The sequence below is a fragment of the Chrysemys picta genome, chromosome 10, assembly GCF_011386835.1.
Source record: "Chrysemys picta bellii isolate R12L10 chromosome 10, ASM1138683v2, whole genome shotgun sequence".
In the NCBI taxonomy this organism is placed as follows: domain Eukaryota; kingdom Metazoa; phylum Chordata; order Testudines; family Emydidae; genus Chrysemys; species Chrysemys picta.
The window spans coordinates 71,702,517-71,724,389 of record NC_088800.1 but is presented as its reverse complement, the minus strand read 5'-3'; the positions used below and the strand labels follow the sequence as shown (position 1 = coordinate 71,724,389).

General features: G+C 42.9%; 1 protein-coding gene across 2 annotated transcripts in view; it reads left to right on the top strand.

Annotated features, from left to right (window-relative positions):
- PDILT (protein disulfide isomerase like, testis expressed) overlaps positions 1 to 21,873 on the top strand; it is a 51,629-nt gene that overhangs the window by 26,988 nt on the left and 2,768 nt on the right. For both annotated transcript variants that reach the window (XM_065558961.1, XM_065558962.1), the window contains 8 exons: positions 3,336 to 3,542; positions 6,738 to 6,871; positions 9,545 to 9,682; positions 10,295 to 10,405; positions 11,623 to 11,748; positions 13,138 to 13,335; positions 14,297 to 14,417; positions 18,220 to 18,401. In XM_065558961.1, the coding sequence (XP_065415033.1) occupies positions 3,336 to 3,542; positions 6,738 to 6,871; positions 9,545 to 9,682; positions 10,295 to 10,405; positions 11,623 to 11,748; positions 13,138 to 13,335; positions 14,297 to 14,417; positions 18,220 to 18,401 (1,217 nt within the window). The remainder of the gene's footprint in view (positions 1 to 3,335; positions 3,543 to 6,737; positions 6,872 to 9,544; positions 9,683 to 10,294; positions 10,406 to 11,622; positions 11,749 to 13,137; positions 13,336 to 14,296; positions 14,418 to 18,219; positions 18,402 to 21,873) is intronic.

Genomic DNA, 21,873 nt, shown 5'->3' with positions numbered 1-21,873 from the left:
TCTGCTGGAGCATCAAACTGATATGCTCCAGCGTATGGTTGAGCTGCTGGAAAGGCAGCAGGAGCAGAGACCGCCGCTACAGCCCCTGTGTAACCAACAGCCCTCCTCCCCAAGTTCCATAGCCTCCTCACCCAGACGCCCAAGAACACGGTGGGGGGGCCTCCGGCCACCCAGCCACTCCACCCCAGATGATTGCCCAAGCATCAGAAGGCTGGCCTTCAATAAGAGTTAAAGTTTTAAAATGCAGTGTGTCCTTTTCCTTCCCTCCTCCCCCACCCATCCCAGGCTACCTTGGCAATTATCCCCCTAGTTGTGTGAGGAATTAATAAAGAATGCATGAATGTGAAATAACAATGACTTTATTGCCTCTGCAAGCGGTGCTCGAAGTGCGGAGGGGAGGGTGGGGTGGTTGGTTTACAGGGAACCGGGGGGGGAGGGGGGGAGGAGGTTCATCAAGGAGAAACAAACAGAAGTTTCACACCGTAGCCTGGCCAGTCACAAAACTCGTTTTCAAAGCTTCTCTGATGCGCACCGCGCCCTGCTGTGCTCCTCTAACCGCCCTGGTGTCTGGCTGCGCGTAATCAGCGGCCAGGCGATTTGCCTCAACCTCCCACCCTGCCATAAATGTCTCCCCCTTACTCTCACAGATATTGTGGAGCGCACAGCAAGCAGCAATAACAATGGGGATATTCTTTTCGCTGAGGTCTGAGCGAGTCAGTAAGCTGCCCCAGCGCGCTTTTAAAAGTCGAAATGCACATTCCACCACCATTCGGCACTTGCTCAGCTTGTAGTTGAACAGGTCCTGATTCCTGTCCAGGCTGCCTGTGTACGGCTTCATAATCCATGGCATGAAGGGGTAGGCTGGGTCCCCAAGGATCACGATAGGCATTTCAACATCCCCAACGGTTACTTTCTGGTCCGGGAAGAAAGTCCCTTCCTCCAGCTTTCGAAACAGAGCAGAGTGCCTGAAGACGCAAGCATCATGTACCTTTCCTGGCCATCCCACGTTGATGTTGGTGAAACGTCCCTTGTGATCCACCAGGGCTTGCAGCAACATTGAAAAGTACCCCTTGCGGTTTATGTACTCAGTGGCTTGGTGCTCCGGTGCCAAGATAGGGATATGGGTTCCATCTATGGCCCCACCACAGTTTGGGAATCCCATTTCAGCAAAACCATCCACTATTGCCTGCACGTTGCCCAGAGTCACTACCCTTGATATCACCAGGTCTTTCATTGCCCTGGCAACTTGGATCACAGCAGCCCCCACAGTAGATTTGCCCACTCCAAATTGATTCCCAACTGACCGGTAGCTGTCTGGCGTTGCAAGCGTCCACAGGGCTATTGCCACTCGCTTCTCAACTGTGAGGGCTGCTCTCATCCTGGTATTCTGGCGCTTCAGGGCAGGGGAAAGCAAGTCACAAAGTTCCATGAAAGTGCCCTTACGCATGCGAAAGTTTTGCAGCCACTGGGAATCGTCCCACACCTGCAGCACGATGCGGTCCCACCAGTCTGTGCTTGTTTCCCGTGCCCAGAATCGGCGTTCCATGGCATGAACCTGCCCCAGTAATACCATGATTTCCACATTGCTGGGGCCTGTGCCTTGTGAGAGGTCTATGTCCATGTCAATTTCCTCATCACTCTCTTCGCCGCGCTGCAATCGCCTCCTCGGCTGGTCCGGGTTTCGCCTTGGCATGTCCTGGCTCTGCATATACTCCAGGACAATGTGCGTGGTGTTCATAGTGCTCATAATTGCCGCAGTGATCTGAGCGGGCTCCATGATCCCAGTGCTAGCTATGGCGCCTGGTCTGAAAAAAGGCGCGAAACTAGTATCTGACGGACCAGGGGAAGGAGGGAGGGCGGGAGGGAGGGAGGGCCGAGTGACGACATGGCGTACAGGTACAGGAACAGGGAATTAAAATCAAGAAAGGTGGCTGTGCATCAGGGAGAAACACAAACAACTGTCACACAGAATGGTCCCCCCAAAGATTAAACTGAAAACCCTGGGTTTAGCAGACCGTTGATTTCACGGAGGGAGGGGAAGCAAATGAATACAGAACAAATCTATTTTTTACATCTTAAGCTGGCAGCCGACGGTGCAGCATGACTGATAGCCTCTGCAGTACGATGACGACAGATACCAGTCGTAATATACCATCTTCTACCAAAAGGCAAGGGGCTGCTGCTGTGTAGCAATGCAGCCCCACGTCTCCCAGCCCCACATCTACCAGCACCCAGATCGCCCTCGGCCTCTTCTGGGTGCTTAGCAGACAATACTGTGCAATTGGCAGAAAATAGCATACTATGACTGATAGCCATCATCATTGAGACAGTTGCATGTCTGCCCAGGTGCCCCATGATTGACAGCCACTGCAGTACGATGACGACGGATACCAATCGTAATATACCATCTTCTACCAAAAGGCAAGGGGCTGGTGCAATGCAACCATACGGCTGCCAGCCCCACAGCTACCAGTCATGCTGCACCGTCTACCGCCAAAAGGCAGTTAGCTGCTGCTGCTGTGTAGCAATGCAGTACCAAGTCTGCCGGCACCCAGATGACATATGGTGACGGTGAGCTGATCTGAGCGGACTCCATGCTTGCCGTGGTATGTTGTCTGCACAGGTAACCCAGGTAAAAAGGCGCGAATCTATTGTCTGCCGGTGCTCTGACGGAGGGGGAGGGGCCTGACGACATGTACCCAGAACCCCCCGCGACACTGTTTTGCATCATTCAGGCACTGGGATTTCAACCCAGAATTCCAATGGGCGGCGGAGACTGCGGGAACTGTGGGACAGCTACCCATAGTGCAATGCTCCGGAAGTCGACTCTAGCCTCGGTACTGTGGACGCGGTCCGCCGACTAGAGCACTTAGAGCATTTTATGTGGGGACACACACAATTGGCTGTATACAACCGATTTCTATAAAACCAGCTTCTATAAATTCGACCTAATTTAGTAGTGTAGACATACCCTTAGGCTCCCTTTTTTAAAAATCTGGCCAGAATATTCAATCACAGATGACTCCATTTTGTTCCCTCTCCCCCCAAAATTAGCCCCCCATCGGAGCTTTTAAATGACATTTCTTGCTACACATGCACAGGTACAAACACAAAAATACATACAAACATGCAGAGATTGATCATTTGTAATGAACAAAATAGATCAAAAAGGTCTCTCCTGTTTTAGTCTCATTGGATGGGATAGGTTTCCATTGTCTTGTCTCATCAACTGCCTTGTTTATCCCTTTCAAATATTGCCCGATTTAATGGCTTTGAGTTTGAGACTTACCACTCATGACTACATGATTGGTTTTCTCTTTGTTGATCCCTTTCAGACATTTCTTTATCTGGACCATCTCAGACTCTGGCTGAAGAATTTGCCAAAGCTGCGGGGCAGCTGAAAAAAGAAGCTCCTGGTATCAGATTTGGCAAAGTTGATATCACAGACCAAAAAGATCTGAAAAAAGAATTTAACATTCAAGAGTTTCCGACTGTGAAGTTCTTTGTGGATGGTAATAGGAAAAATCCTATAGATTGCAAAGGTAAACTGTTGTTTGGATTGACGGAAGTGCATAATATCCATTGTATTACAGATGGAAAAAAGACTTATTACATTATTGACTGGACAGAATATCATGCTCAGACAGTGAATGTATTAGATAGTAGAGGGATTCGGCCCTTGACATTATATGTATATTTAGCTAGATATGCAGACATATCTGTGTATACTTGTGTGCATTTAATAAAGACAAACTAGGATTTGAACTTGCCTTCCAAAGTTAGGATTTAAATGCTCTTCTTTGACCAGAAATGCAGTTAGCAGCCAAATTCTCTGCTGGCATAACTCCATTGACTACAGTGAACTACCATGCCCACTGACTACAATAAGCTTGAATACAATGGAGTTACACTTGCTGAGAATGTGGCCCAATTACTTTTTATTTTGCATTTGTACTACTCACAGGATTCCTAGTACAAATTGCACTGTGGTTTGGAGAGGACTGTGTTAACAATAACCGTGTCTGTTTTGAATGTGTGTGTGTACACACACACACACACACACACACACACACACACACACGATTCTAAAACCTAAGAAGGAATTTTGAAGCTGGCAAATTACCCACCAGAGGGAGCTCACATAAAGCCCAGTAATGCAATGGAATCATTTTAAAAGATTGCAGGTAAAGTACATTAAGATATATTAAATAGACTATAGTGTTTGGCCTGTGCATTCCCTAGTTCAGAATATGCACAATCCCTGGAAATCCAAACTTGATTAGAGCTTTTGCTTCATTAAAAATGGATACAAATAATATTATTTTTGCCTACATCTCTCTCTAATTGTGCACACTGGTTAAACTGTTTTCTTGCAGCTGCGAAGTAAGTAGCCTGGGCAGGGACATGTTTTTGGAGTCTGAAGAGAAGTAGATAGGCCAAGATTTTGTAAAAACAGGAGCCTAATCTTTGGCTCCTAAAGCCACTTTTAGGCACGTGAATAAGTGGCCTAATTTTCAGAGCTGCTGAGTCCCCTTTCACTCCCACAAACTTCAGTGGAGCTGCTGTGTTCTCAATACTTTTATTCCTTCTTGTGCATCAACAGAATTATTTTATGGGTTCCAGTCATTACACCTGTGTAAACAGGAGGGCCTGCACAGGTGTCACTGAAGGCATGATTTGCCCACTGAACTTTTATTAGTGGTAATGATGCATGAGAATGAAAGAATCCAGCCTGGGTCTTTGAGTCTGTAGGACTGGCAAGAAACCACCTTTTAGCTTGCAAACTCATGTGATGTGTATGTTACTGAGAGACAGTGAACAAGGAGCCTGATGATGCCAGAATAGAGCTGCCCTTTCAGCGTCACCTATAAATGAGCTGCAGAGAGTTAATATATTTGGACTCTTGTGAAAGGGGCAGTAATGTAAAAACGAATTCACAAATGAGCTCCAGCACACAACTCCAATAATTACTAATTGGTTGACTGGTAAGTCATTTATTTACAATGAAGAGCGGGCATAGTACTGAAAAATCAAACAATTGCTCTCCCTGATAGGTTATAGCTGTTTGAAGTATTCAGAGTAGCCTGATGTGAATGTACTATAGCTATCCAATGAGTTGTTTATCAGAGGAAATGTTTAACCCTTAATTACAAAACAAATGCCTTTGGGCTTGCACTGACAGACAAAGTTTAGAACAAGACAGTCCATTGAAATATTTGATGAAAGAGGGATTTTTTTTTAAAATGGTCATCACGATGACTGATAAACAGAGCCAAATCCTAGTCTTAATGAAATCAACGAGCCATTTACTTCAGTGAGACCAGGCTTGGGCCCAAATATACTAAGTACAAGGCCATTTTAGGCAAACCAAGACAATGATTAATCCAAAAACAGATGTACTGAGGTTTGTATGGCTGACTTAACAACAGATTAGCTGTAAGAACTTGGATCTGCATGTAGACAGTGTTTGAATGCCATGTAGCCACTAGGTTCTGTTCTGCCACTTTACATTTCAGGCCTGTGTTCTTCAGGACAAATGTAAGCCTGCCATGCTTTTAAAAAATATGATTTGGAATCAGATGCAGTGAATGCTGCAGCAAAATGTCTTAATGCCAATCAACTGAATAGGCCTTCCCTGCATTTTAATCTTGTTGAATTGACAAGACACAGTTTCAGGGTCTGAACGTTTGATCGAATGTTTGTAATATATAGCATGACTACACCATAGCACAGTACATACAGGCTGGCACTATATCAGTGCTCTTTTTCATATACAATTCTGATTCACTCCTTGCTGGACCCATCGTGTACATCTGCACCTCTTCTTAAAGAAGGTTATACTGAAAAAGATAAAGGGACATTCTTTTAGGCTGGGATTTGCAGCTCCCTAAGCCCCCTTTGAGCCTTTAGGAGTCATGTTTCTAAACTTTTTTTTTTGCAAACATGAGTGATAGAAACTTTATTTTTAAGTGAAAGCGGAGATTCTTGACCAAAGGAGCTGGGGCTTTAAGGGGAAAAAAATCATCATATATCATAATATTTGTGATAAAATTGTGAGAGTTAGCAATACTGAGTCCAGTAGCTAAAAGCTGGGAGCATTGAGAATTAAAGGACTTGACCATTTGGGCCTTAATTCTTACCTGTAAACCAAAAAAGCTGAGCTCTAATATTGAAGAAGCATTTTAATACGCCTCAGCACCTAGCCCATCTCTTCTGCTGTGCAAGAGGTACAAATCTAACACCTACTTCAACTCAATAGATAGCTCAACAAACTGGAATTGCTCTGAAGTCATGACGGATTAAACCACAGGTTGATATTTCTGTATAGCTCATGGGTGCCGTACAGTCACACGCCTGCCACATGAATCTTTGTGCTCCGTGCTTTCCTACTTGTCTGAGCGCCCGGGCCTCAAAACACCCATAAAATCTGTGACAGAACAGTTAATTGGCAACATGCCCAATTGTTGTTCGTAGAGAACCCAGAAAGTAGAATGACAACCACAAACATTGTATTGTGATACCCTGAACCTGTTCAAGTGATTGGGATCTGAATTTGAATTTCAATGCTTAAGACCACCTTTAATTATCCAATAGCTGAGAGTTCAGGGGTGCCTGGAGTTCAAATCAACTTAGACTCAACAACCTTGTGCACTTCTTGTCATCTTGGTTGTTCAGAAAACTGATGTCTTTTTGTAATTCTCTTTGACAGTCCTTTTAATTCTTTCCTTGTTCCAAAGGAGTCAGAGAGGCCTCTGCATTTATTACCTGGGTGAGAAGACGAATAGGACCCAGCACTGTAGTTATCAACAGCACTGACCAAGCTGAAGCGATCATCAACTCTGAAGATTTGGCCGTGATTGGCTTTTTTAAGGTAACTCAATGGAAAGTCAAAGGCCGTTTTGCCTGTGACCGGGACCCACATTTTTTGCCATCGTCACCGAGGACCATATTTCCAAAGATGCCTAAAGTTGGCCTCAGAAACTAGGCCTTGCTAGGTTTTTTTTTTTTTTTTACCATGCACTTATTCCTGTATACATCTTTACACTTGCAAATACTTGGGTTTATGTAGGGCTAGACTGTAGCTGTAAAGCCTCACTCCCATGGTATTTTCTCTGTATGTATATGCATAGAGGTCTTTGGCCTCAGCAGGAGCCTGACGGTAGTCCTGGAGCAGTGCTGGTACTGCCCATGCCAAAGTAGCTCTTGTTATGCCCTTGGAGAGTGCTCCCTGCTGAACATCCCAGCACTACTGGCTGGTATAGAACAGGGCAATAGACTTGCCATCAATTCATCCCCTTCTCTTTCTCCTGTGAGAGGCTTATGGCATTGTTGGTGCTCTGGGGCCAGGCTTGTGACTGCACTCAAGCAGGGTTAGGCATATTCTAATCTCAGGTAGAGAACCAGCCATCTAATTAACTGATTTTCATGCAAAGATCTGAGTTCTTGCACTTGTAAATCCATAGACATGAACAATTATGGGCTCAGTTTTTGAGGCACTAGTGAAAAATTGATCCTTATTTAGCTTTACTGAAAACCAGCAAATATAATCTATTGCACTGGGATACATTTTTAGTTGAACAACTTCCTTTAAAGGAGGGAAATGTCTCAGGGTGTTTGGAATCAGATTACTGTAAAGTTCTCACAAACTGCAGATTTTAGCTGCTGACAGCTGGAAAATCTGCTATTGCAATTTCCTAGTTCAGAATTAATAAAATATTGTACTGCACATGGGCCAAATCCTGCACTCTCTACTCAGGCAAACTGCCATTGGTTTCAAGGACTGAAGAAAGACTGAAGGACTTAGGGATGAAAAATATTAAGCACTGCGTGCCATTGCAAAGTAAATATTCAGTGTGACTCTGTAAAAGTTGTGGTGGTATGCAATCTAAAGCCAGTAGAACAGTATTGAATTTTCCTACTTTTTCATGGTACTCTCTGTACCTTTAATATAATTAAATCTGTATTCATATTTTTTCTAACTAAGCAGGTATTTATTCTTCTGTTTGTCCAGGTATTTTGAACTCACCTATCACAATGGTGTCTGAGCACATTCTTAATCTTATCAAGTCTAAAGTGCCATTACTATAATGTGCTCTAATGCAGTAGTTCTCAAACTAGGGCCGCTGCTTGTTCAGGGAAAGCCCCTGTGGGCCGGACTGGTTTGTTTACCTGCCGCGTCCGCAGGTTTGGCCGATTGCGGCTCCCACTGGCCGCGGTTCGCCGCTCCAGGCCAATGGAGGCTGAAGGAAAGAGCGCGGGCCGCCCTTCCTGCAGCCCCCATTGGCCTGGAGCGGCGAACCGCGGCCAGTGGGAGCTGCAATTGGCCGGACCTGCGGACGTGGCAGGTAAACAAACTGGCCCGGCCTGCTGGGGCTCTCCCTGAATAAGCAGCGGCCGTAGTTTGAGAACCACTGCCTAATGTATATACTCCAACTTTTATTGATGGGGCAACTTGTTGGGGCAATTGAAGTATGTTGCTGCTGTAGCACCTTAAGGGGAGAGGCAGGGTATGCATTGAAAACAATGGGCCAGTTGTGAAAATGCTCACCCTAACTAGAGTTTTGCTCCACAAGTAGCCCCACTGAAATCATTCATAAACTAAGGTGCAACTCACAAAAGGACTCACCATCCAGCCTAGTATAATAGTGTTACTGGACTGAGCTGATAGTTAGTGCCTGCAGACTTCTTTGATTGGAATTTGTGAATTCATTTGGAGAATGAAATGGCTATAGATTATCATCAGCATGCACTAGGACATGTCAGAAATACAGCAGGTGGAAGCCAATAGAATAAAGCACTGTCGAAAGAAATAACGAGCCGGATTTGGCCTTCTATTAGTCACAGATTGCTCACCGAATGCGACTGCCAAAATGTGTCGGAAGATCTCAGCATATAAGTTACTATTCATTTAGCATGAAATAATTGTCTAATTAAATGGAAGCTGCAGGAACTGTTGCCTTCCATCATTGTTATTTACTATTAATTGGGGGCTTACAGCATGCTGTCTATTCTACAGGCTTAGGAGACAAGGTTTCTGCCTTGAAGAACCTCCTATCTAAGCATCAGACATAGGCAAAACAATTCAGAGATGTCAATAGATAGGTCCTCAATTAAGTAGAGATCCTTCCTTTCTGATCTACTGCACAGAAGGGACTCTCTTTGTGTGACTTTCACTGTTCCTGTGTGGAAGGGGTGAAGAAGTGGTGTCAGGATCTCGTGCTGCCATGATTCCTTCCCCTCTTGGACAGCCCCTCTAAAGGCCAGGACTTGCCTGGGGCAATGGTGGAGCAGAGGAATAGGCAGGTCCATGCTGAATGGGGCAGGATAGACATTGAGATCAGGGAATGCCATATCAGCCCCACACCAGCCCAGCAGACACTATCTGGAAAAGGTCATGCAGCCAGCCCTGCTAGTGTGAGTGTTTACTCCCTCCTCTACACATCAGAGACCTGCATGAGGCCAGCCTCAGTCTGCTCCTAACTCCCATCCATGCCAGCACCGTACAGGGTGCCGGTGATTATAAATCACTGCTTTTGTTCTACAGGAACTTCACGGTGGAGCAGTGGAAGTTTTCTATGAGACTGCAAGAGACGTTCCAGAGCTGCCATTCGGAGTGACAGCCAGCGAGGAGGTTTTTATGAGCTATGGCATCCGAGAGAACGCCATTGCTGTGTTCAAGAAGGTGCGCACAATGGAAACCTGGGGGCTGCATTCTGGCTTCTGAAGCCATATTTAGTCACTTAAAGAACAGTGGCTCAATTTTCAAATTCACTGAGCACTTACAACTTCTGCTGGACTGACGGACTGTTGTGGATGCTCAGGGCTTCTGTAGCACATCACTTTTGGGGAGGGATCTTTTTTCTTTTCCCCAAATGGCACTGGGAAGAAGCACTCTGCAAACAAAATGACAACTACAAAATTATATGGAAGTAACATTGACAATTAGGCTACAAAACAAAATCAGACCATGAAATTGTTAAAGCAAAGGTTCACTTGCCATTTCATTGTGCCTAGACGCTGAAAGGGTCTTGAGTTGTAATTTAGAGTGAATACACAGTGTATTAGGATTATTGGCATGGAGTAAATTAAATATGTCCGCTTTATCTTGACACTCAGCGGCAACCATGTTACTAACCTGGCGGTGCCATTTATTATAGAAGAGTTATGAAATTTTCGTTGCTATTGACAAGAAAAAGTAAATCTGAAAACAACATGTTTAATTAATGACAGCATGCTTGCTACAGTCAAGGATAAAGATGGCTGCTTTAAAAACTTTGCTTTATTATTACTCAAGGGAAAACCTGTACATAACGAAGTGTCTGAAGATGGCAAGCAGAACAAAGTGGATCTTACCAGATTAATTAAAACTTTTACCATGGATTTGGTCACAGAGTATAATCTTGAGGTATGTTCACTGTATGGAATTAAATAGAGCTAAAGCAGAAGGGAATTCCTGTGAAAAATCATCATCATCTCCTCTTCAATATGTTGCTCCTAGGCTCCTGGAATTCCAGAACCAACATGGGGCTATGTTGAGCTGGTCAATGAAGCTCATCAGAATTTAGAGTGGGAATCCAGTTTACTTAGCTGTTCTGTTTACCGTACACATTTCCCGTACACCATACGGTTCCACTCCAGTTGACTTCTATGTTAGATTAATAAAAGCAGCAAAGGAAGAACAAATGTAAAATCTCCTTGAGAGAACCCTGTGTGTCTCTGTCACTACGAACAGCTGATCTCAACAAACTAGCTTGCCGCACTGACCACTCCAGCAGATGCGCAGAGGGACCCATGCAGAAAACAGTCATAACAGTTATACAGCTACCTACACCAGAACAGCAGATGTTTTATAGGGCTATAATCCCACTAAGACATTTTTCTCCAGTTTTGAGAGCACAGTAAAATCATCCCTCAATATTCCCCTATTGACTTCTTTCCTGGAGAACTCAGACTATGAAACTCCATCATGGTGGAGTTCTATCATCTGTTAAACCACACAGGAAAACCTTATTTGAAATTGCATCCTCGTTCAACAAAGCGGATCTATTCTGAATTGATGGCCAATCGGTTATTCATTCCTGTTGACCATCACTACTGACCAGACAAACACATCTACTAGCTCTAAGGACTCACCCTACCAGTTTTGTAAATAGCTGAAAACAGGATCAGAGAGTTGTAAAGGTTAATATCATATTCCAAATCTCAGGCTAAGGGTGGCTATGCAGCTGCCAAATGTTTGGTTGCTTTTCAGTGAGCTGATCCTAATAGTTTTTATCGACAACACTGTCTTTTACTTAGAGAACTACAGCCAGCATTAATTCTGTGCCTGTTATACAGGCGGTCATACTAGATGATCATAATGGTCCATTCTGGTCTCAATCTATGAATAATGCTGAGGTTTTCCTTGAGCAGGAAACCCACTTAGCAGCTGCTCATCTTCTCTCACTTTATCTTCTTTAAAACAATGCAAAATCCCAGGGTTATGAAAATGATGGGGAACTATATGAGTCTTGCAAAGTAAAATATGCAAACCCAGAACTGAATGGCATTGATACTTGGAGCATGTGATTCACTGTTCTGCTTACAGAAAGTGGAACAGATGTTGAGCCTTTTGTTTTGCAGACATCTGTGAAGATTTTTGATGTCCCTGTTGAAAATCACATCCTGCTGTTCACCCCTAAGAACTCAGAGACATTCAACAAGACTTATGAAGATTACAAGTCTGCTGCTGTGGAATTTAGAGGAAAGGTTTGTCATGTAGTTTACTTTAGAGTCCTGCTTTGCAAATGTCAGATGTCGAAGATCAGTTGAAAAACACCCTCCAATGTTACTGATGGGAATATACTGCTGTCAGTTTGTCTGCTATCAAACCACTTCCAATAGTTCTCAGAACCATTTTTCTAGCATGTGTCCTTAAGCAAAATGGTCTGGGGAAAATCAAATTAGAAGTAAACCCAATGGGAGAGTGATGCTTTAAAAATATGATTCTAACTGTGTCATGCACAACAAACCTATTTCTGATCTTACATATGCCCCTTACTAAGAGGAACTTCCAGCCATGAAACGTTTAGTAGTGCTTTTGTAGGCTTAGCATCTAGTCTATGATGTAGTCTGGAAATGCCATTCTGGGAATTTCAATGAGTTGCTGTTGGCCACAGTTGAAACCAGCAGTTCTACCGTAACTGGTTTTGCAAAGAATCTGTATGACACTGTTTCATGCAGCAAAGTGTGTGTGGGGGGGGGGGGGAAAAGAGGGTTTGCAGCAAAGGAGAGAGAGAGAGAAAGTAAAAAACAGCACTTTCTAGCAGTCTCCACTGTCAGTTATTCAATTTTGTTGCTATTGCTCCAAACACACTAAGTGCTACAGAATGAGAATTCATCTGGTAGTAAAACCACCACCAATCATTTTACTTTACTATTGGTAAAGACACCTGGATTATAAATATTTCAGATTTTTGTACTATTAAGTTTTGTCATGTAATGCAGGGCTATGAGAAGCAATAAGAACTTACCAGGGCATAAGCATAGCTTTAGTTGTGTGGGAGAGAGCAATATAATTTACCAGACTGCGAAATAAATCTAAATATTAGTGTGCTGCAGCTGTGTAGTACAGCAGTATCAAGTAGATTCAGTAAAAGCCCAAACTTACTTGGTTTAGAATGTTGTTACCATCTCAGAGCTGGGGCACAGAAAAGTTTATAAAACTGCTGGGTGAATCACGCTCAGTATATGGTTGTTCAGAGTTCCAGCGGCAGATAAGCCTGGATCCTAATAATGCCAAATTTTGGGAGGTTCATTTCTGGATCTAAACTTCAAATCTGGCCTGTATTGCTATGGATTAAGCCAAAGCCCTTGGACTGAATTCCCGTACACAGGGTGAAATTTCATATCCAAACTCATCTTCAGATTCAGTAGCTTTTAACTGAGTTTCATGTCCAGAATCTAATTTCTTTTCACCTAAAATTCAAAGTGAAAGATGGAGCTGGTTGATGCAGGTCCTTGTGGAGGAATCCAAAAGATGTTCATTTGTGTGAACAACTGCACAGCTATTTCTAAGGTAATAGACTTCTGCTTTTAGGATATAATGGGCTGCTATGAAGCTGGATATCCAGCATGCTGCTGTTTTTTCCTTTCCAGATAATGTTCATCTTGGTGGACATGAATGAAACCAGAAACGGGCGTGTTTTTGAGTATTTTCGCATCACTGAGATAGACGTCCCTGCAGTGCAAATCTTAAACCTGACAAGTGATGCAAAGTACAAAATGCCTGCAGATGAGGTGACCGTGGAGAATCTAAGAAGCTTCTGTCACAGCTACCTAGGTGGGAAAGCAAAGGTATGCCTCTCTGGAGAGACAGAGTCAGACGTCCATTTGACACCACCTGAAGATTCTAGCACATTTGCAAAAATAAAGTGAAAATGTCATTTAAGTTCCTAATCTACCACGTATACTAGCCTGATTCTGATTTTACAAGCTTGTTCTTGTTGCTGTCATGTGCTCCGTTTTCAGTGCATACTGGTCTATTCCCATATTTTGGATAATTGAGATGGACCACAGGATTCTGCCAAGAACTCTCTGAGAATTTAGGCAAGTCACTTATGGCCTGAATTTTAAAGGTGATGAGAACCTCTAAATTTCATTAACTTCAACTGGCATTTAGAGTGAACAACTCTGAAAATAAGACCATGAAACCTCTCTGAGTTTCATTTTCCCCATCTGTATAGTAGGGATAATACTATTTGCCTGCACCATTGGGGTTTCCTCATTTTTGTGACTCCTTATAACCCTTTTCACTAGAATTATTTCCTGCTGGATCACTTTCCTCTATTCTCATTACAATATTTTGTCCTCACAATGAGATATCAGAATGTTCATGCCACATATGTTCCAAGACAGATACATTGTAAACTGTATTGTGTTTTCAATGTTCTGAAGCTTGATTTACCTTCATATTTAACAGCTTCTATTAAGAGGAAGGAAGGAATCATGTGGAGGGGATGGAGAAATCTAGGCAGTGGCATTTATGTTATATAGCCACCTCACTCCTCTTCCACAATAAACAAGCTCTATAGTTCTCTAGCTTTTGACTCTTATTCAGCCAGGTTTTGTAGGACAACTGGATCGTGTAGGTTCAAGTAATCTATTTATAGTTTGACATGACTCACAATATTTTAAAAAGCTAAGTATAGTAAGTAAGGGCATTGGGTGAGTATTGTCCAGTTGGACTCACTTAAACCTGAACCGGAATATGGCTTCCTGATATCACTTTCATATCCCTGTTTCTCTTTCTGATTAGCCCCATGTATCTAGTGAAGAAATTCCAGAGGACTGGGACAAGAATCCTGTTAAGGTGCTTGTGGGAAAGAACTTCAACAGGGTCACCTTTAATAAGACCAAGAATGTGTTTGTAATGTTCTGTGAGTATCATTCTAGATTGTTTTAACATGATCACTTTGATGTGAAAATGCAAATGCATTTGTTCTGTATCAAACAAAGCACTATATATTACATCATTACTATACTTTTGCTGTCTGCTCAAAGCATTATAGGAAGATTTGTGCCATATCATAAGGAAACAGTGTGGTTCATGAACTGACTTAAGATTGCTCTGTATAGGGATCCCTAAAGCCAATACTTTCCAAGGCAGTGTGAAATCTTGATGATGAAAGACAAAGCTATCCTGGCATTTTATTGCACAATGTAACATTCAAATGTGCCATACTATAGGAACTAGACTGTGTCCCACGGACACATCCCAAGGCAAATGGAGGACATCTTACTAGGAGTGCCCCAGAAAAGGAGCCACAATTTCTTTGCTGCTTCCCTTAGCTCCGAGGGGAAGTAGTTTCCTGCTGACCTAAATAGCAGGAGATCACTCTCCCTTCCTGCAACCACCAGAGCAGCTCTGCCTATTTCCCACACTTGCCCATCCACCTGCTCCAGGGTGGGAATCGCAGGTGCAGAGTAACTCTGTGCACCCAGACCCACAAGCCAAATATCCCAGGAGTTCTTACTCCCCATTGTGCCTCTGCCTGGGTGCATAACCCAAGACCAAACCTAGACCTATAATGCCAATTTTAGGCTTTTGTGAACATGGTTCCAAGCTTGCTGCTGTTCTGATGAACACCACTAGGAAAAGGTGGGCCTTAGGGAAACAAATACAATTAACATGAAGAAAGATGTGCCTGTACTTAGATTATCACCACACTTTTGAGGTACAGTTTGTAAGAAGGATGGTGGAGAAAACTGCATTGCAATCATGCTACTGCTGCAGCCTCCTCATTTTCCTTTTAGTTGCCTCCATATGAAACAAGATACCAAACCACTCCTCTAACAGTCTTGTTCCTGCTGCTGTTCCTCTCTGAACCTTGGACCTTTTGACCTAATCTGAGCCATAGAACTATTTTCACAATAATTTTATTTTTCCTAGGCAACAGGGAGGAGAAAGGCATTAATTGGACTTCTAAGCAATCAAAATAATCTCCCACAGAAAAATGCCAATGGACATACTAATAACTGAATCTTGATAATAATCTTCTTACTCGATTAGGATCCCAAAGCTGGTTGCAAACTATCTGTAGGATCCCCTTCATCCATTGCTGAATTACAGCAGCACCAGAGAGGAATGTGGAAAATGTTTAAGGGCCCAAGACGGCACCACTGAGGTTTAGGAAAGAAAAGTGATGAATACCTTTCTGAGTTGAAAATGCATGGGAATTTAGGTGGGCAGAATTGCATTAGCAAATTGTAACCTGACCAGGACAACCATACCTGCACAAAAAGTTCAGGACCCCAGTTTTACATTTCAACTGGGATGTTTGCTTATTTCATTAAAGAAACCACATGTAAGAAACACAGAAATATACCCACAAATAGCTGTACAACACTCATCCTGAAGTTCCAACACTCTACCAGCAGGGGTGGCCAACCTGTGGCTCTTCAGAAGTTAATATGCAGCTCCTTGTATAGGCACTGACTCCGGGGCTGGAGCTACAGGCGCCAACTTTCCAATGTGCCGGGGGGTGCTCACTGCTCAACCCCTGGCTCTGCCACAGGCCCTGCCCCCACTCAACCCCTTCCCACCCCCTCCCTTGAGCCGGCCTTCCCTTGCCCTCCCTCCCCCCCCCCCCCCGAGCCTCCTGTATGCCATGAAACAGCTGATCAGAAGGTGTGGGGAGGGAGGGGGAGGCTGCCGATGGGTGGGAGGCACTGTGAGCTGGGGGGTGCTGATGAGGGGCAGCTGATATATTACTGTGGCTCTTTGGCAATGTACATTGGTAAATTATGGCTCCTTCTCAGGCTCAACCACCCCTGCTCTACCAGAGACTAGTACTGTCCTGGAATCATCAGCTTTGACCTGTGACCATTTCATTCATAGTAATTATTGTTACCTGCTTTAGTGTTGTGAACAAAGCATGTATTTGTGCCCTAGTCAGGCACTGAACACAAGACACTGGAATTAGAAAGGCTACAGTATGAGATCTTGATTTTGTATAGTGTTTCCTGAAATCGCCCCCCCCCACACACACACATCCACACACCCAAAAAGAGAAACCCTATTGAAATTGACCTGAATATGGACACTGATCCATTGACAAAGGACTTCAAACAAGGGGCATTTTTAAGTCGCAATACATCAAGAGTCGTATCAGATTCCTAGGATTCTCTGCTCTGCTATCCTTCCATGCCCTTTGGATTGTCCTCCCTGATATATAAATAACTGTTGTGACTTTTAATTGATACACAAAATACTTCCTTCCATGCAGCTCTCTCTGATTTATGTGAGTGACATTAGTTTGAAAGCAAGACAAATACATGAAGCATTGCATAATCCATCGCCTGTGATACACTGGCTTTCCGTATCATTTGTGTGTGTACTTGACATTTTGCTGTTTCAAGAGATACTTTGTAACAAAGACTGCATTGTTGAACTGATGAAAGATTTATTTGGGTTGATGGTCTTGGTCAACCATGGAATCCTCTCTAGTGAAGTCATATGATGACCTGCTAGGACTTTGTGTGTTTATTTTTATTATGAAGGATTTAATTCTGTACTATTAGGATCAGCAGTTTTGCTATATACAAATGCATTCAAGAGATGTTTGGCAATTGCTAGTGAACTGTTGGTGTAGAGCATGAAATGAGGGAGGGGCAAATGGTTTTCAAATAAAAATAGAGAAAAGCCGAAAATGGAACCTTGAATCCAAACCGCCATGAATTTCATGGTTTCACAGTCAACACTTGGAGCTAGATCATTTAGATTCTGTTTTGGATCTGAAGCTGAAAGGGCCCTTCAGATTCCATTTCTAATACAAGCAAAGTCAACCCTTGCTGATGGAAATTTTACACAATTAACTGATCTTGCAAGGTTTCTGCCATTCTAGATGGAGGTGCAGAAGAGTTAAGATAACTTCCCTCCTTTCTATTTCTGTAACATTTTAGCTTGCTTATTCCCTTCTTGGTTGCACCCAAGATCCGAAATGGAAGTGCCAAAATGATGATATTTCTGGCCTGACTGATGCAGAAACAGGAAGTTCATGAGAAAGCCAGTTCTCCAAAGATTTAATACCAGATTCTGCAGGCTCAGAGATGCAGCTGCCGTTCTGAGTGCTTATTCTGATTCCTCTCCCTCCCCAAACCTTAAGGAGAGAGGGGCCCAACCTGAAAATTTGGATCTGGAATTTGAACCTTTCACCCCCAAAATGTGGGGTATTCAAATCTGGGGCAATATCCTAGGCACACTAAAGTCGATAATAAAACTCCCATTGATCTCAGTGGGGCCAGGATTTCACTTCTGGAGTTTTGGTTTGATATAGTATAGAGAAAAGGGTCAGTCACACAAAACTGATCCATATTTGGATTATGGCTATAATCCATCTCCCTCCTAAATTCAGGACGGTAAAGCATTGCTATGTAACAAGGATGGAGGTGCTGGGACCTACTTGAGTTGCAAGCCTTCCTGCCACCCAAAAGTGGTACCAGAAGAAAAGGTGTTTGTTAGGCTACAACATCTGGTTTTTACTCAGATTTTGCTCAGTTCTTACTCTGAAAAACTCCTACTGTCTTCATTGTGCTTCTTGGTTTGCCCCATTGTTTCTATAAGTGGGTAATGCCCATTTCAGCTCTGGCACCTATCAATTTTCTGTATTCCTGTGAAAGCAGTGGAGTAAGTTCAGAGGCTTGATTTGTGAACACCTATTTTTGTTTTTAAAATTACAGATGCACCTTGGTCCCATGATTGTAGGAAACTCTTACCAATTTGGGATGAGCTGGGCAAGAAATATGAACATCATGAAAATATAGTAATTGCCAAAATAGACTTCACAGCAAATGATATCCAGTTAGTTATGCTAGACCGCTATCCATTCTTTAGATTCTTTCCTGTTGGATCCAATAACCAGGTGAGAAGCATTCAGTGTGTGTGTGTGTGTGTGTGTGTGTGTGTGTGTGTGTGTGTGTGTGTGTGTGTGTGTGTGTGTGTGTGTGTCAGAATGAGGAAGCATGTTAGAAAGGTGCCATGAAAGTGAGAATAAAATGTTGGTCCTCATCTATTCACATATTTCTTATGGAGCAACATGTACCCACTTCTGCCAGGAATCTGAGTTTAAAGGGCAAAATATTTGCCTACAGCCCTCTCTCACAAGTATCGTGTTCTTGTATGAGACCATACTAGACTTTTAACAGACCTGGACTGATGAAGTTTATACAGTCATAGTCACTGGTGACCTGAGTCAATCCCTGTACTGTCCCAGGTTCCAGTGGTCCTGGACTTTCAGGGGTGTTTGCAGAACCCTAACCTCTAAAATACCCACAGCCATGGTCCTGTGCTAGCCTCTGAGAATGGATTCTGCAGGGGCTGCTTAGTGTAACACTCATTTAAAAACAAAAACAAAACCAAACACAACTCAGGACTTATTCACCCCAGTGCTTTATTCATGTTACCTGCTTGAATTGTTTCTGTAGCAGTTTGGCTTATGAAAATACGTTTACATTGTCTTAGAGGCCATGTCCTCTGAGCTTTTCAGAAACTCTTTGCCGACAGCTTTGCCAATATCACAAACCACAGTAGCAGGAAATTCAAGTGCCTCTTAATAAAAAAAATAAAGAGCTGTTGCTATTGCTGATTATCTCTAGAATATGCTATGTAATGTACCATCATGTTGCATAATGTTCTGAAAGTATTACTGCAAGAAGGGACAGAAGAAATAGAAATATATTAACCACATAGTCATAATCCTCCAGCCACATGGATAATTTAATTGAAGAGAAAATGCCAGCTCTGGATCAAAGAAATTCAATTCTATGATACTGTTATAATTAAAACATTACTCAGCTTTTCATTTTTCTCCTCATGGCCCACACGTAAATTAAATTCTAAGACATTTGTACTTGTCCTCATTTAATCTCTTAGGGAGAGAGATTCTTCCCTTGGACGTGCATGCACAATTTCTAATGAACTGAACAGCAGCCCTGCACATCCCTACTGGGTCTGGCCTTAATGTCTACATTCTACATCCCTCTCATTTAGCAGTTTTCCACTCAATACTTTTAAAAAACATATTAATGACCTTTTGTTTTCTAAAAAAAATTAATGAAAAGTTGGCACACCAGGCTGTCGCTGAATTTTATTACTAATTAGCTAAATTGTGGTAGTGTTCTAAGGCCCCAGTCAGGGATCAGAGTTTCATTGTGCCAGACACTGTACATGCATAATACAAAGATAGGCCCTGCCCCGAAGAGCTTATAATCTCTCCTACCACATTCCTGCCTTAGACTGGAGTTTGGTGCCCAGATGCTAAACAGATGGACAGAGAGAGAGAGAGGGGGGAGCAGGAAATACACAGCACAATTACAAATATTTGCTCCTTGTAATACTTCTGTGGTATTTATCCCTCTCTCTTGTTAGGGATGGGAACTAAATGCTAGTGTGACAAAGGTCAATGAAGACTGTGCATTTCCCCTCTGTGTAAGCCTCTCCCATTCTGATCTTTGCATCTTCTTCCAGTCTGACACTTCTGCATGGGTTAGTCTCGGTCTTCTCATGCACCAAATGATCTCCTACCAAGCTCTTCCCAGAACCTATTTCTCCCTCACAGTCTTTCAGACTGTATGGTTCTAACACACCAGGTGAAAATCATGCCAGCACATAGGGGACACTGTATGTCTGAACTGTTGTCACTGTGTCCTGTCTTGAGCATAACTTCCTTGAGGCAGCAGCCACATCTCTGTATATTTGTACAGCACCAAGATTGTCAGCTTTCAACAAATGGGATAGTAATTACAATGCTTCATGGAATGACCGTCTCCCAAGATGGTGATTCTGTTGTTGTCAGAGGGTTGGTGGTTCTGTATCAGTGTCTACTCTACCCAACACCTTTCACTGTTAAAGAATTACAGATAGGAAGAGCTCTATGCTGGATGAAGATAGTGGTAACTTTCTGGATGTCACTTTAACCTCACATTGTGAAAAAAGCTTGGAGGGTAAAACCCTTGAGATAAGATTTCCCCCCTCCCCGGGTAAATACCAAAACCCCCTTACATCCGAGTGCTAGATCCTGCTCTCATTAAATCAATGGGAGTTTTTGCCATTGACATCAATAGGAGCAGGAGCAGGTCCTTTTTTTTATAGGACTAAGGTAGGGAGGATGTCATGACTTCCAACCACTATAATCTCCCTCAGGCGGTCCTGAAAGGACTGTGATAAAGCCATCAGGAAACTAAACATTACTGCATGCTCTGCCCCGGGCCTATTCAGTTGACTGATGTGCAATCAGACACTTTCTCACAATACAAAAGTGGTTTTATGGAATACCCATTTTTTCTCAGCGGTGTCAGCTGTCCCTCATTCAAACCAGGCCTTTAGATTTGGGCCATTTAAGACTGGATTCTGCTTTCATTGACAGCACTGGCAAAACTCCCACTGATTTCAGTGGGAGCAGGATTCGGCCCGTGAACAAGATTTTCAAAACTAGGAGCCTGGCTAGGGTTCTAAATGAGTAACTAGAAAGCTGGTGGGGGCTCAGCTCTTAAGTCCACATTTGGATACCTGTGTAAACAGCCTGATTTTCAGAAGTGCGCAAGGGTCTGTTTTTTGAAATCTTGGCCTTAATAAAGATTTGTTTATTCTAACAAGCGAATAGTGACCATTGAAATAAAGAGTAAATTTTGTTGTCAAAAGCAATCAGCCACCATACTGAATCAGAAAACTCTTAAATCCCCTAGGTAAATGTGGAGTTGAAAAAATATAGTCGGCATTTAACTATCTGATGTGGACAGTTACCATCAGAGCTGAAGGAACATGGAGATATTTCATCTGTAACACCCTCAGGACTGGTTGGGTCTGCCATGCACTATTTGAGATCTTTTGATGAAGCAGACTGTCTCCCTGTTTGCTGTGTGCAAATAAAATATAAATTAGCAATTTTTCAGATGGCGTTTAAGGCTGGCATTTGTTTTTGTTTTTTGGCACTAAGTGAGACATACACATTTATATCCTCTTAAGAACTGAATGCTCTGAGAGATGTTGAAAATTCTCCCTGGTTGCAAACCCCAAGAACAGCTTAAGAGGGTGGTTTAACTCACTTTGACAACCTTCAGGTTCTGAGACCCTGTTGTTTTAGCTATCATTGATTACCTCATCAGAGGTCAGACAGGCTCAAGATTTTTTGGAGAACATTTATCTTCTCTGAAGGAGAACAACACAGTTTTTTTTACAAGAAACTTAAAAAACCATGAACACTTTTAAGAAAACATCACATAAGACAGCTGTATAGTTTATCATATTCAAACTATTTTAATGCCTGGACAAAATGAATGCCTGGTATAAGTCTACTGAAATCACAAGGGAATTGAGGAATTTTGCACACAGTATTT